An 18,695-nucleotide genomic window follows, 5' to 3' on the forward strand; every position below is an offset into this window, starting at 1 on the left:
GCTGCAGCTGGCAGTGCGGCGGACGGGCGCGGGCTGCCCGGGGGGCCACAGCTATTAATACCGCGGCCGCCCAGCCCGGGTCGCGCAGCCATGGCCAGCCCGGAGCCCCGGCGCGGCGGGGACGGCGCCGCCAAGGCCGCGAGGTAGGAAAGGACCGTCCCGGGGCCGCGCCGCCGCCCCCTGGGGAAGGGGTGCTGGACGGATCCCCACCCCCCGCGAGCGCCTTTCGCCGGGCGGGGGCGGGGGTCCAGCCTGGGTGGGGCACGGGGCGGAGCCACCCGCGAAGGGAGATCGGGGCGTCTCGTCCCGGCCTGACATCTCCGGTTGTCTGGGACTTTTTATAATTACCCCTCCCCCTCCCACGGGCGGTGCGAGGATTAACCGCTTCACACTAGCGGGCACCAACCGTGAGATGCCATTCGGCCCCCAGTGGCCAAAGACGCTACCCGTTTTCTTTCGTTGCTCACCCCAAATGCAGCTGGAGATGGAGGCCTCCAGTTGCTGAATTTGCCGTGTGGAAGAGACTTCGTGCAAGGTTGGGCGGCTGCCAGCTTGGAGTTGAGAGTGTTCAAGCAGCTGGTTCTCTCTGGTCTGGGGCTTGGGGTGGTGTTGGACGGGGCGGGGTTGGGGGGAGAGTCTACTGTCCCAGACCAGCAAGAGGGCCTTGGTTGGCAGGGGCCCTGGAGGGGAGGCCCTCTCCAACATTCAACGGTCAGCTCCGCCACTGGTTAGCGGGGAAGGGACCTGTGGCTGAAGGATTTGGGGCGAGTAGGGAGCATTTCTACCTCAGGTCAGCCTGTAACCCTGGACTTCCTCTTGTACCAAGAGGTAGAGGTGCAAACACACACACACCTGACACCCCTCCCCTGTCACCAAGGGCACAAAGCTGAGCCTTGTTTTACATGTGCACTCACCTGTACACACATAGGGGTACACACAGAGTCACACACCAACTCATGCCTGCACAGTATCACGAACACTCCCAGTCACATCCCTGATGGGCTGGGAGCTGCTGGAATCCTCTAGGGACAGGGACAAAGTGGCAGAGAGGGAGGCTGCTTGGAGCCCAAGGAAACCTGAGGTCAGGGGCCCCAGTTAAGCTGGCCCCCTTGCCCCTAGGCCTCCCATAATCTACTTTTCCCCAGCTCCTTAGAGAGAGACAGCAGTGTGAGGGCAGCACCTAGCAGAGGCCTGGCACTGTGGATGGGGCGACTGAGTGGTGTGTGGTAATAGCACTGCCTGCAAGTCAGGAGACCTGGGATCTACTTCCAGCTTTGCCACTCGACCTTGGGCAAGTTTCCTCCCTGGAGCTCAGCTGGTTGCTGCCTGCCTACCTTCTACAGAGCCCCACCCTGGGATATAGAGAGAATAACTGTACTGGTTGTTAGGAAATGGACTATCAGGGGAGACAGATACATGCTCTTCTGTAACACAAAGCACTTAGTTCAAAGATGAGCTGCCTACAAAGTGCCTTGAGAACACAAGAATGGGAGTTGTCTGGGAAATGCTTAACAGAGGAGGTGGAGTTTGAGCAGGGTTTGAAGGATGAGTAGAAATTTGTTAGGTAAATAGATATAAATATATTTTGAATGCTAGGGCCGAGCTCTATACCTGCCGTAGTTGTTTTACCTCTTTCAGACCTTATGCCTGTTCTAAGACGAGAGTGGTAAAAAGGAGCTCCAGCACTGGAGCCAGACTGCCGGCCTTTGCCAGGCTCCACCACGTACGAGTTGTAGAACTTTGAGTGAGTTCTTTACTCTGTGCTTTGGTTTCCTAATCTATAAAGTGGGGATAATGGATGAGCATCAGATAAATTAGTATTTATGGGAAACGCTTAGAATACTTCCTTGAACACAATTACGTTATTCCAGGGTGGAGTACTCAGCTGGAGCATGACGTGAGGGCCGTCTGCTGGCAAAGCAGGGACTCCGTTGAGGATCCGGGTGGGTCTGGCTAGCTGAGCAGGTGCATCCTTCCTGGCATTAGGAACTCTACTTTTCCAGGTAGTGTAGGACTGTTCTCTAGTCAGGTGGTATACAATGAACTGTATTTTCTCAGCTGGACCCTTTAGACATTGTGGGGTAAGAGTAGGAGGTAGAAAAGTTAACGCATGTTACGGGTTGTCAAGCATTGGGTGGGCTATGGGTAGTAATGTGAGATGAGGCTGAAGAGGTATGTTGAGGTCACATCTTTAAGGGCCTTAAATCTATGCTAAGCAGTTGGCTATATATGGTGAAGTGGAGCAAGATGGTTTGCTTTATATTATAGCAAGCTGCAGCACTGTCAAGAACAGACTGGGATGAGAAGGAAGAAGGCTTATGGGAAGGCTGGTACGAAAGTGCAGGTGAGGGATGATGACTCGGACGAGGGTCCTGGCAGTGAGGTGAAGAGGGAGATAGAGACTGGAGACTTTCTGAGATAGAAACGTCAGTTCTTAGTGAGTTGGCTGTTTAAAGACCACTTGTCTATCAATAGAGGGATGGATAAAGAAGATGTGGTACATATATATAATGGAATATTACTCAGCCATAAAAAAGAATGAAATAATGCCATTTGCAGCAATATGGATGGACCTAGAGATTGTCATACTGAGTGAAGTTAAGTCAGACAAAGACAAATATCATATAATATCACTTATATGTGGAATCCAAAAAAAAAAAAAAGGTACAGGGACTTCCCTGGTGGTCCAGTGGGTAAGACTCCACGCTCCCAATACAGGGGACCTGGGTTTGATCCCTGGTCAGGGAACTAGATCCCACATGCATGCTGCAACTAAGAAATCTGCATGCCACAACTAAAGATCCCACATTGCTGCAGCTAAGACCCAGCACAGCCAAAATAAATAATAAGAAGAAATAAAATATTTTAAAAAATGGTACAAATGAACTTATTTACAAAACAGAAATAGAGTCACAGATGTAAAACACAAACTTATGGTTACCAGGGGGGAAAGGGGAGGAAGAGATAAATTGGGAGATTGGGATTGACGTATACACAGTACTATATATACATAGATAACTAATAAGGACTTACTGCACAGCACAGGGAACTCTACTCAATACTCTGTAATGACCTATACGGGAAAAGAATCTAGAAGATTAGAGTGGATATATGTATATGTATAACTGATTCACTTTGCTGTACAGCAGAAACTAACACAACACTGTAAATCAACTGTACTCTAATTAAAAAACAAAAAAAAGACCGCTTGTCTCATCAGCCTGGTGTATGGTGATACATTTCTCTGAGCTGGAAAATACAGGTGTAACTAGCTCAGGGAGAAGGATAATTTGGTGGCAGTTGAGTTTGAGGTGCCAAGTAGCATCAGATGAAGATATCTAAAAAAGCACTCCAGGGCTTCCCTGGTGGCACAGTGGTTAAGAATCCGCCTGCCAATGCAGGGGACATGGGTTCGAGCCCTGGTCCGGGAAGATCCCACATGCCGCGGAGGAACTAAGCCTGTGCGCCACAACTACTGAGCCTGTGCTCTAGAGCCTGCGAGCCACAACTACTGAAGCCTGCACACCTAGAGCCCGTACTCCGCAACAAGAGAAGGCACCGCAATGAGAAGCCCATGCACCGCAGCGAAGAGTAGCCCACACTCGCTGCAACTAGAGAAAGCCCGCGCCCAGCAACAAAGACCCAACTCAGCCAAAAATAAATAAATAAATGCATTTATAAAAAACAAAAAAAGCACTTCATCTCTGGTAAAGTGAAGTGAATGGACTAGATGATTGTTGAGTTGTCATTAAGTTTTAGATTTTGGTGCAGGTGCTGGGGTTGAATGAGGCCAGTGATGTTTGGGGCCTGGTGAAGACACACTTTTGTGGTTTCCAGAGGGCCATCAGGAGATACAAAAGGGAAGCCAGGGATTCCTGGGGTGTAGAGAGGAGGACTGAGAACACGATTTAGAATAAAAATAATCTTTATTGGGAACTTGGAGCTGAGAAATAGAGCTGAAAACCTGGACACAAGTAAGCCTTTTCAAGAGAAATCAAATTCTTTGATATGTGAGGCTTTTCATTTATACTTTATATCTTAAAAAAGAAAAGTTTATTGAAAGCTACACTCAAATTTAGTCTGTTTTATAAGTGGTGCACTCTGAGTATCTGAGTTTCCTTGAGCAAATTACTTAATCTCTTTAACCTCCATTTCCTGATCTGTAAAATGGGAATAATAAATGTAACCACCTCATAGAATTGTTATGAGGATTAAATGAATTGATATATGTAAAACATTTAGAACAGGGCCTGGTATATATAAGACCTTTAAAAGTGTAATTTATTATTGTTTCCATAGTATTTTATATTTTCAAAGAATTGCTCAGAGATCCAAGGTAGGTAAGATGCATTTGAAACAGGAAAGACCAAAGCCACTTGAGGGCCAAAGCAGCAGGAGAGCATTCCTCAACAGGAACTGAGTAAGCTAGCAGGCAACGGGCAGCTGGGTTAAGGGGCTTATCTGTTAGAATCACAGAATCTGAATTCAAGAGCATTGACAGGCTAGAAGGATGGGCCAATTCCAACAAGACGAAGTTTTATAGGAACAAGAGATGTGGTTTAAAAGCACTTGGTGTGAAAAAGTCTTCAGGATTTTAGTCAAACTCAGCATTTATCAAGAATATGATGGAGCTGCCCTATATGCTAAGGGCATCTTGACTGCAACAATAGGAGTATAGTGTCCAGAGAATCACTGCTCAGAGTACACCTGGGTATTGCTTCCTATACCCATCCCCAAGGGATAGCGAGCCTGTCAACTTGGAGCCTGTCAACTTGGAGCCTGTCAGAAAGAAGTGACCCAAATGAGGAGGGTACTGGAAACCTTGGCATGCATGGAATAATTGAAGGATAGATCAGTTCTCTGTAAGTGTTCAAAGAGCTTACATGGAAGAAAAATTAGATTTGTCTGATTCTAGAAAGAAGAATCAAACCCAGGGAAAAATTGCAGGGAAGGTTTTACCTCAACACTAGAATTTTCTTATGACGGTGGAACATATAGTAGCTCAGGTGTGAGTTTCCAGTCCTTGAAGGCATGTAAGCAGAGACTCGACACTGACATCATGGGGATGGTGTCAGATCTAAGCAATGGGCTGTGTCGGGGTGTATCGATGGAGGGAAGGGGCAGACGTGTGCTCTCTGAGATGTGAGAATTTGATATAAATTAGGCCTGTGTCCTACTGGTTCCAGTCACAAACCATCCCAGGATTGTGGCTGCCCTCTCACCTTGTCATTTCTCTTGCAGGAATACAAGAGCAGAGGCCACTTCTCTGCAAGAGGAGAACTCTGAATCCCCGTATGAGGTGGGGACCTGGAACCCAGAAGTTACTCTGTCTTTGGAAGGGACCTTGAACTTAGAGGATATTCTCTACCCGGGGGACACAGGTAACTTTGATGTGGCTATGTATGTGGAAGAAACCGAGAAGCCTGAGGAGACGCTGCATATTGAGGAGACCAGGACGCCTGATGAGGCCCTGTATGTGGAGGAGCCAGGAAAGCCAGAGGAGATGCTATATGTGGAAGAGCCCGTGAAGCCGGGGAAGACTACAAGCCCAGAGCAGATGGTTTATGGGGGAGAGACAGTCCCGAGTGAGGAGAAACCTAACCCCGAGGAGAGCCTCAGAGCTGGGCCGAGTCCCAGCACAGAGGGGAGGCTGAGCACAGAGGACCTGGAATTGCTGGAGGGGCGTTTCCAGCAGTGTGTCCAAGCCGTGGCCCAGCTGGAAGAGGAGAGGGATCAGCTCATCCATGAGCTTGTGTTGCTCCGGGAACCAGCCCTGCAGGAGGTGCAACGGGTCCACCACGACATCCTGGCTGCCTACAAACTGCACGCCCAGGCAGAGCTGGAGAGGGATGGGCTGAGGGAGGAGATCCGACTGGTCAAGCAGAAGCTGTTCAAGGTGACGAAGGAATGTGTGTCCTACCAATATCAGCTGGAGTGCAGCCGGCAGGACGTGGCCCAGTTTGCCGAGTTCCGGGAAGTGCTGACCGCCCGGGCAGCCCAGCTCTCGGAGGAATTAGCCCAGCTTCGGGATGCCTATCAGAAGCAAAAGGAGCAGTTACGGCAACAACTAGAAGCACCTCCAAGCCAGAGGGATGGGCACTTTCTCCAGGAGAGCCGGCAGCTCTCTGCCCAGTTCGAGAACCTCATGGCAGAGAGCCGCCAGGGCCTGGAGCAGGAGTATGAGCCTCAGCTGCTGCGGCTCCTAGAGAAGAAAGAAGCTGCGGCCAAAGCTCTGCAGAAAATCCAGGCCGAGATCCAGGAGATGAAGGAGGCTCTGCGACCCCTGCAAGCAGAGGCCCTTCAGCTCCAGCTACAAAACAGGAATCTGGAGGACCAGACCACCCTTGTGAGGCAAAAACGAGACGAGGATGTGCAGCAGTACAGGGTAGGCCCACTTGGCATGAAAGGAAGTACAGTCTTTTAGCCTGGGGAGGAAAAGGGGATCGGGGCCGAATGTCTTTGGGCTGAAGGATACTAGCATATGTAGGAAGAACAATTTGTTCCTTGGGCCATTCACTCACTTCTTTATGCCATTTTCCATTTCATTCATTCAGGCCTGTGCTAGGGCTGAAAGTTATCTTGCACTCTTAATTTACACAGCACTTTTACACCAATTATCTCACTTGATCTTCATTAATCCTCCAAGTCAACTATTATCATTTTTCATAGATGAGGAAACTGAGGCCCAGTGAGTTGGAGTAATTTGAACTCTAGTCTGACCACCCCCAAATATTTCAGTGCTCTTTCCACGGCACAAGTTTCCAATTCTAAGTGAATCACACTTGGGTTTATATAGAGCAGGAGGGAATGAGGCTAGGTAGTATTCATTCTCTCCCCTCTCCCATATTCACCCTCAAGCCCCACCTATCTGATCTCTGCCTTGAAGTTTTTCCAGTCTTAAAAAACCGGGATGAAATCTATAAATCTCAATTCCTCGTTTTCCTTTTTTGTGCATTTGTCACCATTTCACTTGTATTCAAGCTATTTCTGATCGTGAGCCAGTTCTAATCCCTTTTAGAACAGAGTGGGAGACGAACACTAAGTGCATAAACAAGTCTCTCTCCCCCACAGACTGTGAGCTTTCGGAAGGTAGGGAGTATGTTTTACTTATCTCTGCCACCAGGCTCAGAGTATGCATCAGTTAGGCACTGACTTAAGAGCTGCTGGGCACCATGAGAAGACCACAGTGTGGTGCTTTTCAGAGCAGTACTTTTGTCTTTTGGAGCCCCCCTTTTTTTGGATGAACTTAATCTTATGCCCTACCAGAGATTTTGACGTATCCTTAAGGGAACATGTCCTCTGTTGAAAATGGCTGCATTTACTTCACTGAAGATTTTGTCAAGCTTTCTGTAGTTGTATTATGAAAACGGTGGGGTTTTTTGGTCATAATATTGAACGTTTTCAAACTATACATATATGCACTCCCCTCACTCACCCAACACTGCCCGCCGCCTTCACTGCACTGCTTTTTTACTGGGTCACAATCTAGTGAAAGGGCACTAATTATCTTTGCAGAAACAAATACTAACCTTAACAGCTTACACTCAATCAAATGTTACATTAACAATTGTAACCCAGGGTAGGAAGTAACGTGATTTAAGAGAGGTACAAATAAGAATGCTATGGGATAATAGTCGTGGATTAAATCAGAGAACCCATAACGGAAGACAATGTTATTTGAGCTAAGTGTTGAAGTATAGGTAAGATCTAGAGCAGTGCTGTCCAACAGAAATATAACGCAAGCCACATATATAATTTGAAATTTTCTAATAACCACATAAAAGAGAAATAGGTGAAGGTAATTTTAATATACTTTATTTAATCTAATAGATCTAAAATATAATTTGTAACTTGGCTGCATGTGAAAGGTGAAAAACTGAGAGGTGAGTTGAACCTGTAAAGGTAAATCGGGGCAGATCACATTGGATTTTGAAATCTGAACTAGGGAGTTTGGACTTTATTCAGTGGTCAGTTGCATCCATAAAGGTTTTTTTTATTTTTAAGAGCTTCTTTTTATTTTGTTATTTATTATTTATTCATTAAAATTTATTTTTGGCTGTGTTGGGTCTTCGTTGCTGTGCGTGGGCTTTCTCTAGTTGTGTTGAGCGGGGGCTACTCTTTGTTGCGGTGCGCAGCCTTCTCATTGCGGTGGCTTCTCTTGTTGCAGAGCATGGGCTCTAGGCGCGCAGGCTTCAGTAGTTGTGGCACACAGGCTCAGTAGTTGTGGCACAAGGGCTTAGTTGCTCTGCCGCATGTGGGATCTTCCCGGACCAGGGCTTGAACCCATGTCCCCTGCATTGGCAGGCGGATTCTTAACCACTGCGCCACCAATGAAGTCCCCATAAAGGTATTTAATCAAGGGATTAACATGATCGTTGCTCTCCTTTTAGAAACAGTATTGGTGGCAGTGTGTAAAATGGGCTAGAGACCCAAAGGCAAGGAGACTAATTAGGAAGCTACTATTGGTAAAAGGAAACAATGGTAGCAGGAATAAAAGGAAGGGGAAGGATACAAGAACAAATGTAGAATAAACTTGGCTACAGAATGAGTGGGGCAGAGAGGTGAGACGTCAAAGAGGATGCTTAGATTTCAGGCAAGACTAACTAGGATGGTGGTGCTCTAAGTAAGGAATCCTCAGGATTAGAATTTTCTGACATAGTACTAGAGTTGTAGAACTTTTTCCCCAGTGATTTTCGTCACTGTACTGGATTTGTTTCAGATTTGATGATCTGTGCACCTTTCCAAAGATCATTCTATAGAAAACAATCTTGATGGGTGTCTCCTATCGCCATACCATAATTAAAGTAGGAATAAAGGTATGAAGGAGCTAATTCTTCTCTTTCTTTTCTTTTTTTTTTAAATTTATTTTATTTATTTATTTTTGGTCGCGTTGGGTCTTCGTTGCTGTGCGCGGGCTTCCTCTAGTTGCGGCAAGCACAGGCTACTCTTCGTAGCGGTGCGCGGACTTCTCACTGCAGTGGCTTCTCTTGTTGTGGAGCACGGGCTCTACACACGTGGGCTTCAGTAGTTGTGGCTCGCGGGCTCTAGAGCGCAGGCTCAGTAGTTGTGGCGCACAGGCTTAGTTGCTCTGCGGCATGTGGGACCTTCCCGGACCAGGGCTCGAACCTGTATCCCCTGCATTGGCAGGCGGATTCTTAACCACTGTGCCACCAGGGAAGTCCCAATTCTTCTTTCTGAAATGGCTTCTTCCTAAACTGTTTGCCAAAGGCCATGTATGGCATCTGATTACTTTTCAAGGGTACGCTTCACTCTTATGACTATAAACTTTGCCTCTTTCATCACCATCATCCATTCATTTGACAAATATCTTCTAAGTGCCTATTTTCTATGGGCCAGGCAATGAGCTATGTGCTGGCAAGGGATGAGACGCTGTGGTGAAAGGTGGAGGTGGGGGGCAGCTCCTGTCCTCAAAAAGTTGATAGTCCAATTAAAATATAATAATAATAATAAATAAAATGAACAAAAAATAAAAATTAAACAGAAAAAGAAAAGAATAAAAGTGTATAGTCCAGGAAGGATGCCAGATAAAATTTCATAAAATCTAATACACTTGATCGTAAGATGCATCCTGATCCAAGTAAGATGTTAAATAATTAATATGCTTCAGTGTGATAGACAATGTAATAGTTGTAGGAATAAAGCATTGTACTGAAGCAGGTATAATTACACCTGGGGAGATAAGAGGGAAATTTCATTAGAGGATTAACAATAGCTAGCATGTACGTGAAGTTCTTTACATGTAATAGTTCATTTAATTCTTACATCTGAGATAGGTATAACTGCTGTCACCATTTGAAAAACAAGAAAACAGGTGAGTCAGAGAAGTCATCTGTCCAGGGTTACACAGCTAGGAAGTGATGAAGGAAGGATGTAACCCTGTGCCATCTAGTTCAAGTCCACACTCAACTACTACAGGGTGTTTGAGCTGAGCCTTAAAGAATGAATTCACTGTGTAGACAAGGGAAGGGTATTCCAGGCAGAGGGAACAGCTTATACAAAAGCATGAAAACACAAACGTTGTTATGGGAAGTGAGAAGCTCAGTGTGGCTGGATCATAAGGAATGTGAGAAGTAGAGAGATGAGGCTGGAGAGGTAGATTGGGACCAGATTGCAAAGGGCTTTATGTATTCTTTTTTTTTTTTTTTGCGATATGCGGGCCTCTCACTGTTGTGGCCTCTCCCGTTGTGGAGCACAGGCTCCGGACGCGCAGGCTCAGCGGCCATGGCTCACGGGCCCAGCTGCTCCGCGGCATGTGGGATCTTCCTGGACCGGGGCACGAACCCGTGTCCCCTGCATTGGCAGGCTGACTCTCAACCACTGCGCCACCAGGGAAGCCCGGCTTTATGTATTCTTTAGGTCAGTGGTTTTCCTAAAAAGGTTTTCTTCAAAGCCACAGACCCTTTCCCCAAAACAATTTTATATGGAATGCCAACATGTAAAACAAGTAAAAGTAGAGCTACTGTCTAACTAAAGACTGACAAGGTCACTCCAGCATGGCCTCCTCCTGTGGTTTCCTGGAAAACAGTTTGAAGACCATTTAAGAGCCTATCTATTATCTATCTATTATCTACCTATCATCTATCTATCTTTCATCTATTTATCTATCATCTATCTACCTATCATGTATCATTTGTCTACCTATCATCTATCATCTATCAATCTATCTATCATCTATTATCTATCATCTATCTATCATCTATCTTTCATCTATCATCTGTCAATCTATCATCTATCTTTCATCTATCATCTATCTATCTATCATCTATGTCTACTTTTATATCTATCTATATGAAGGCAATAAAGCAATTAAGAGTATGAGCTGTAAGTCAGTGGCAAATCCTGGCTCTACCACTTACTAACTGGGAAACTTTGGACAAATGACTTAACCTCTGTGGTTCAGCTTCCTCACATGTAAAATGGGATTAATAGGGCTGTTGCAAGGAATGAACTAGTTAATATCTGTAAAGTGCTGCTAATGGTGCCTGCCACGTAGTTACGTACTCTAAGTGGCAGTGTGGAGAGCCCGGAAACACCACTTAGAGGAGAGATGAGAGATGTGAAGTTAAATGGGTAGCATTTGGTGACTGGTGGCAGTGGGCGGGGTGAGGAATGTGCTGAGAATGATCTCAGAGGTTTTAGCTTGAAACTGGTAGACTTCTAAGGCCAAAAGGTGGAATATGCTTTTACTATCTGCATGCTTCACCTCAATGAGCATTATGTGTAGGGTGCCGGACATACTAAGAACCAGGAGCCTACCATCTGGTCGGGAGTTAGACATGAACAAAAAAAAGATTTCAATATAAGGGAACAGATGCTATCTAGGTGACAGAAATGGCAGGAGTAAAGGCACAGAAATCTGACTTGGTCAGACTAGAGCAGCACTCTCCAACAGAAGTATCATGCAAGCCACAGATGTCATTTAAAAATTTCTAGGGGAACTTCCCTAGCGGTCCAGTGGTTAAGCCTCTGCGTTTCCAACGCAGGGGGCGTGGGTTCAATCTCTGGCTGAGGAACTAAGATCCCACATGCCACACAGCGTGGCCAAAAAAAGAAAAAAAAATTCTAGTAGCCACATTAAAAAAAATGTAAGAAACAGGTGAAAATAATACATTTAACCCAGCATAGCAAAAATATTACCACTATAATTCGTAATCAACATTAAAATTTGAGAGATATATATATATACACACACACATATATATATATTTGGTGTCAAGTCTTAGAAATCTGCTATGTATCTTACACTCACAGCACGTCGCAGTTCAGACTAGCCATATTTCAAGTACTCAGTAGCCACATGGGGCTAGTGACTTCCATACTGGACAGTGCAGACTACAGGAATAATGGAGGTTCTAGTTAGAAGTAAGGGTCCAACTAGCAGGAGTCTGAATGCCAGACTAAAGAAAATGGAAAGCCTATGAAAGATTGAGATGATAAAGCAGGTTTGTTTTGTTTTGTTGTTTTAGTTTTTTTTTTTGGTCACGCCGTGCGGCATGTGGGTTCTTAGTTCCCCAACCAGGGATCGAACCCGTGCCCCCTGCAGTGGAAGCATGGAGTCTTAACCCCTGGACCGCCAGGGAAGTCCCAATAAAGCAGTTTTTAAAAAGTTAACCCAGTGGTGCTACACAGGATTAAGAATGGAGATTGTCCTTAATTTCTGTCACTGTACAATACTTCCTTCATTCTGTGACAGTTTCTCCCTGTCAACAGCTTATCAGTGATGGTGCAGACAGCCTTCACAAGCAGGTCTTTTGTATATCCAGCAAACAACAGGTTTGCTAGATGGTGAGGCTTGGGAAACTGGGGCACAGAGGTATGCAGATGCTTTCCTTTAGATAACATGCTCTTAGATTGTAAGGCTACATCTCTGTGTGGTATCAAAGCATGGCTAGGCACTAAAAAAGACCTTTGACAATGTTGATGAAAGTTGAGATTCAGCCAGAGTATCAAAACACTGCAGATTGACAGGCCACAAGTATATCAAGTGTGACTCAGTGAACAAATTATTTAGATCCTTCTAATGACAGTATGCACCTAAACTGGATTCCTATTGTTCTTCAAAATCTGAGGTAAAGTCATTGCTCCTTAAAGATGTGCCTTCCAATTTCAATGCTCCCTTCCTTTCCCAGCTACCCCATGGATCCTGAGGATCCATGTCAGCTAGCAACCAAGGCACAGACTGATTTGCTGACATCTTCATTCCTCAGGCATTAATCCTAGGCAGAGACAATTTACAGAATGCATCCTGCCTGGTTTTGGCAGAATGGCAAATAGTTATCTGAAGACCCCTGAGGGCCTCCAGGGCATAGCGCCTTCATCTTCCAACTTTAGAACGAATTGTCCTGATGTAATAAGCAAAGGATATAGGAAATTAACAACTCTGATACCCTCACTAATAAAGCATCTATCTGCATGCCATGTTGTGGTAAGTACTAAGTAAAGATATCTCCGACTTCAAGGAGATTCAAATATAATATTCAAGAATAATTGCTTAGGGCTTCCCTGGTGGCGCAGTGGTTGAGAGTCCGCCTGCCGATGCAGGGGACATGGGTTCGTGTGCCGGTCCGGGAAGATCCCACAGGCCACGGAGCAGCTGGGCCCGTGAGCCATGGCCGCTGAGCCTGTGCATCTGGAGCCTGTGCTCTGCAATGGGAGAGGCCGCAACAGTGAGAGGCCCGCGTACCGCAAAAAGAATAAAAAATAAATAAATGTAGTGATTAAAAAAAAAAAAGAATAATTGCTTACACAAAGACTTGGTTTCTTTCAACTTAAATTGCTGAAGTTGTTGGGCATTATAAAGACTACTGATTATTAATGGAAACAAACTTGTACATAGAGCAAGGGGTCTATAAAATTCTTAGTTCACCACTAGATAATCAAAATCCTCCCCGACACTTTTTTAACTTATTTTTGGCTGCGTTGGGTCTTTGTTGCTGACTTCGTTGCGGGCTTTCTCTAGTTGCGGAGAGTGGGGGCTACTCTTCATTGCGGCGCGCAGGCTTATTGTGGTGGCTTCTCTTGTTGCGGAGCACGGGCTGTAGGCACGCAGGCTCAGTAGTTGTGGCACACGGGCTCAGTAGTTGTGGCTCACGGGCTCTAGAGTGCAGGCTCAGTAGTTGTGGCGCACAGGCTTAGTTGCTCCGTGGCAAGTGGGATCTTCCCGGACCAGGGCAGGCAGATTCTCAACCACTGCACCACCAGGGAAGCCCCCGACACTTCTTAAAATTGGGAAACAAAAAAGTCCCTCTGAAAATCTGTCCACCCTTTGCAGGATTTTAAGATGTAAGCTGTGGTTAACAGAAAAGACTCCTTTCAGAACAGTATCACTGTCAAAAACAGTATCACTGCCAAAACACAAATTCTCTGAATCTGTTTCTCAACCTCAATACTGCTATGGAGATTAAACAATGTGTAAGGAAATGTACTATTATGGACAATGTCAGGTTTTTGTTGTTTGGTGCATTAGAAATGTTCTTGGCCCTCATGCAGGAACAGCTGGAGGAAATGGAAGAACAACAGAGGCAGCTAAGAAGCGGGGTGCAACTCCAGCAACAGAGGAACAAAGAGATGGAGCAGCTAAAGATCAGCCTTGCTGAAGAGCTCTCAACGTACAAGTCAGTTTTTGCTGCTACCCAAATCTCAACTAACACAGGCTGAGGGAATGGTGGGGAGGGCAGATGTTGCTCAGGGGAAATTTCTCTTGACAGTGAAAAGCAAAAAAAAAAGAAAACTGGGGGAAAAATTTCAAATTATGCTCATCCGTGAACAGATGGAAAATGGCTCTTTTTTTTTAAACAGCTATGCTACCCAAGAGCCTGGAACAGGCTAATGCTCCCACTTCTAAGGCAGGTGGAATCCAGACACAGCCGCAAGGTGATCCTTGTAGGTTACAAGAGCAGTGTCTGCATTGTTGCTGCTTTCCTAACCTAACAAGACTAGTGCCTTAGAAAAAGATCGTGTGTCTCATGACAAGTAAGTCATTTAGGGATAACACATACTTCCAGGTTGCCTGGTTCAAGCATTCAGGCTTCATTTGGAATGTTTCAATTTCTAGTAGGACTTAAAATATGTCCTGATTATCATCAGGAAATCCAGAACAGGATAAAACATCTAGGCTCTGTGCATTCTTACTTTCCTCACCCTACGGGACCCCATCTGCTATTCATAAAGTTTCCTTAGAATAGCAGAGAAGGCAGTTAGGGTACCTAATTCAGACTATGACTAAGGAAGCCAAGAAGGCTAAATTAATCTGTTAACAGTCATTTACAAAGCTGAAGAGGGTGTTGTTTGTAGACTAAAGGACATGATTATTGCTTAATTTGTGAAACAAGCAACACACCTATCCATTAAGTTCTTTACATACCAATATGTCCTCACATTCTTTATAAAGTGCTAGATTCTCTTGGATAAAGAAACTAAGGATTAAAAAAGATCAAGTTGGATACTAGATAAATATCCATAAATTTTTATTAATTTCCTAGTTAATCCTACATTTTGTATACAAATTCACAAATAACTATTATTACTGATGCTTTTCCTAAATTACTAGGATTTTTTTTTTTCTTTGGCCAGCCTGCATGGCTTGCAGTTCCATCAGGGATTGAACCTCGGGCCACAGCAGCGAAAGCGCTGAATCCTAACCACTAGACCATCAGGGAACTCCCATACTAGGATTTTCTTTTACCATGTTTCATCCAGGCATAACTGACTATGCCCATTGTTTGGGAGATTACTAGAACCTTGTAACCGAAGAAAATTATCTGCTAAACACCTTTGTGTGGATAAGATGAAAAGTACATGGAAAAGACAATGATTAATCCAAAGAATCGAAATTACAGAATTTCAGGCCTTGTAATACCTGTGTGTAAAGTTAACGTGGGCAGAAAAACTTTTTGGCTAGCCCTTCCCAAAGTCATCCTTGATTAGATGCAAAACACGCTCTAGCAATCTCTCCTCAATATGGCCTGCACTAAGCTTCAGAAATTCATTATTAAAAACTTTATACTGGGAATTCCCTGGTGGTCCAGTTAGGACTCAGCGCTTTCACTGCTGTGGGCACAGGTTCAATCCCTGGTCAGGGAACTAAGATCCCACAAGCCATGCAGCATACCCAAACAAAAAACCCCCAAAAAACCAACAAAAAAACCCCACAAAAACTTTATACTGTATTATTTCAAGTTGCAGAAAGTTTAAACTTATCCTTTTTTCTCTCAACCTTACAGGGGCTGTTTAGAAACATATGGCCGAATCTGTAACCAAGACACAACAAAAAAAACTTCTTAGCAAAGGATCACTGAGTACCCTTTGGACATACTTTTTTCTAAACAGAGAAGGGAGTGCCAGGGATTTGGCAAGCAGTTCACTCTGGGAAAGTTACAAATACTGGCTGACCTGTTTAAAAAGATTCTAGGGCTGGCTGGAGGCAGAATACTATCAGTCAACTCTTAGCTGGATTCTATTTCATAGGCTGCTGGTACTGATTTCAATGCACTGAGAAATGGAAAAATAAGTCTCCTGTAACCCATCAGCAACCCTCCACACGCACAAAGTAAAGGAAGAATGTATGGACACACCTTGCTGTATTGTGAAGAATGTATCTTACCTTCTGTTGACCCAAAGCAGAAAGTTTTTCAGACACACAGGTGGAGTCAAAAAGGCAGACGATTTTCCTTATATTCAAGTTGACCCCTGAACAATGTGGCGGTTAATCTGCACATAACTTAGTTGGCCCTCGGTATCTGAGGTTCCTCCACATCCACGGACTCAACCAACCACTGCAGGTATTTACTATTGAAAAGTATGTTGTAAGTGGACCTATGCAGTTCAAACCCACGTTGTTCAAGGGTCAACTGTACATGGGTTTACAATTTGAATTCCTTTGTGCCATGAATGTTAGACTTTAATTGAATCCCTTTACAAAGTTTACTTTTCTTTAAGTCTGTGCTGATTCATGTAGATTTACTCATGTGTCATGGTAATTTTCACTATACTCTAAAAGAACTACTGGGCTTCCCTGGTGGCGCAGTGGTTGAGAGTCCGCCTGCCGATGCAGGGGACGCGGGTTCGTGCCCCGGTCCAGGAAGATCCCACATGCTGCGGAGCGGCTGGGCCCGTGAGCCATTGCCGCTGAGCCTGCGCGTCCGGAGCCTGTGCTCCGCAATGGGAGAGGCCACAACAGTGAGAGGCCCGCGTACCGCAAAAAAAAACAAAAAAACAAAAAACTACTGACTTAGAAAAAAGAACCAATCCAGATTTCCCCAAAGGTGATTTTGATTTTTCACCTCATGAAAATGATTCTGGGTCAGAGTGATCTACTCCGTTAAATTGGGTGATTGAAGAACCTGGCATTTTACCTGGTTATGGCACTTGGCTTTCAAGAGCCTATTTTTCTAACCTCTAAGTACAGGCCCCAGTGAAAAAAATACTGGGGAGATTCAACCTCTCTATGAGAAAAGGTCAAACACCTTTTCCAAATTTAAATTTTGCCTTAAATTCTCTCTGCCACACTGCCTCTGACATTCTTGAAAGTTCATGTAGTTCTCCAGAGACAGACTTCAAAAAGATGTTATTTTATCAAAGACTAATCTGTGTACCTCTAATTCAGCATTTTATGTCTTTCACTTCCCCTGGGAAGGAGTAAAGCTCTTTGCTATACCTCTGGGTCTATTATATTTAATTCTGCTCTTGGTAGTCAAAGACGATAGAAAATAACTGTCACCTGAAAAACTCTTCTAGACGCCAGAGACTGGTGTTTGATGGATATTATATATTAAATAAAACCCATCAGCGTGGGATTATGTAGAAAAGCAATTTATTCCATTATAAGCGCTTACACAGTTAGTCATGGAGAGTAACAGGCCTGCTGGTGAAACAGGTCACCCAAAATAGAGATGGTATCAAACTAGTGGTCAAGGACTAACTCCTTTAAAAAATAAAAAAAAAAAAATAAAAAAAAAAAAGCAACTCTTATCCAGGATTAATTTAATTTTAAAAACAAATACAAGCTATTGATTTGCTCTTCTCAATTTAACTGGACAGTCTACCTGTGGTATAACTGTCAGGTAAAAACATACATCTTTACAACTTGGTGGTCCCAAGTTTTTTTTTTTTTAAACCATTTCACAGAAAGGAAAGAAATAATATGGAAACAGCTCAAGAAATACACTAACAAGCAAAAATATATGGGGAAAGAGGAACACATTGTTTTGACTTAACTGAAGAAACTGAGAGGAGACTGGTCTATGTAAGAAAATGTGTATCCTGGCAAGTTCGGTGTGAAGATTTTAGAGCAGGAATTTATATGACTTGAATCTCCCCTATTTCCTGAATAAAAATGACATCTTGTAGTATTTATACTTCATGGCTCAGACACCTACCTCACTTGGCTCTATTTCTTACTCACTCTAGCATTTACTTAAATGAGTCAGAAAAACTTGGGGATACAGCATAAGAAGAAAAATAACCACTCACAATATTCCCCTTTTTGTGGCTACTTTAGACCTCTGTTACTAGAAAATTCCTGAAGAAAATTTAAATATAAGTCTGTGGCTTTCCTGAATCAAGAAGCCCCCAGTTAATATTTAGAAAACACCTTCTGTTTGGACTAATAACATTGTTGATAGAACTTATTATAGAGGGATAACCAAAGTCTGTGTCTCAAAACCAGTGTTAAATCAATCTCAGGGTTGAGAGGAAGAAAAGGGGAGTCTAAAATCACAAGAAGTGCAGACATTCTCTAGGATCCTTGTCCTTCTGGATCCACGCTTCCTTCAGGGTCTTCGTCATTATAAATGTTCTCTGCCTGCCAAAACAAGAAAAAGAGAAAAGGATATTGAGTAAACATGAAAGTTACTTCTTGAAGTTAAAGTTTCAAATAGACGAGGCCAGGGAGACAGACTGTGGGCATATAGTCTGTTTTAACTATTCAACTCTGCAGTTGTTGGATGAAAGTAGCCACAGACAACCTGCAAATGGGTTAGTTGCGTGCCAAATAAAACAGGCAGCTGGCCACAGGCCAACCCCCCGGATTAGGATAGTCCCTAAAAACTGAAGGTTACCATTTGTCTTGATAATCAACCTTGAGTCTTTTAATCAGACAATTATTCGTAACAGTCAAAAAGTAAAAACAACACAAATGTCCATCAACTGATAAATGGACAAATAAAATGATATAT

General features: G+C 44.1%; 2 protein-coding genes across 2 annotated transcripts in view; one reads left to right on the forward strand and one right to left on the reverse strand.

Moving 5' to 3' along the window:
• Positions 1-17,480, forward strand: SYNC (syncoilin, intermediate filament protein). Its single transcript, XM_022575109.3, is given in 5 exon segments — positions 1-143; positions 5,242-6,385; positions 14,011-14,135; positions 15,744-15,789; positions 15,792-17,480. Coding segments are annotated over 5 exon segments (1,395 nt in total). The 5' UTR covers positions 1-90; the 3' UTR covers positions 15,819-17,480.
• Positions 17,316-18,695, reverse strand: part of RBBP4 (RB binding protein 4, chromatin remodeling factor) — a 17,761-nt gene continuing 16,381 nt past the window's right edge. The window contains exon 12 of the mRNA XM_022575108.3: positions 17,316-18,322. Within this exon, the coding sequence (XP_022430816.1) occupies positions 18,257-18,322 (66 nt within the window). The 3' untranslated portion in view covers positions 17,316-18,256. The remainder of the gene's footprint in view (positions 18,323-18,695) is intronic.

Source organism: Delphinapterus leucas, chromosome 1 (genome assembly GCF_059928025.1).
Source record: "Delphinapterus leucas isolate spDelLeu-1000000601 "Yukka" chromosome 1, BTC_Dleu_Yukka2, whole genome shotgun sequence".
Lineage (NCBI taxonomy): Eukaryota > Metazoa > Chordata > Mammalia > Artiodactyla > Monodontidae > Delphinapterus > Delphinapterus leucas.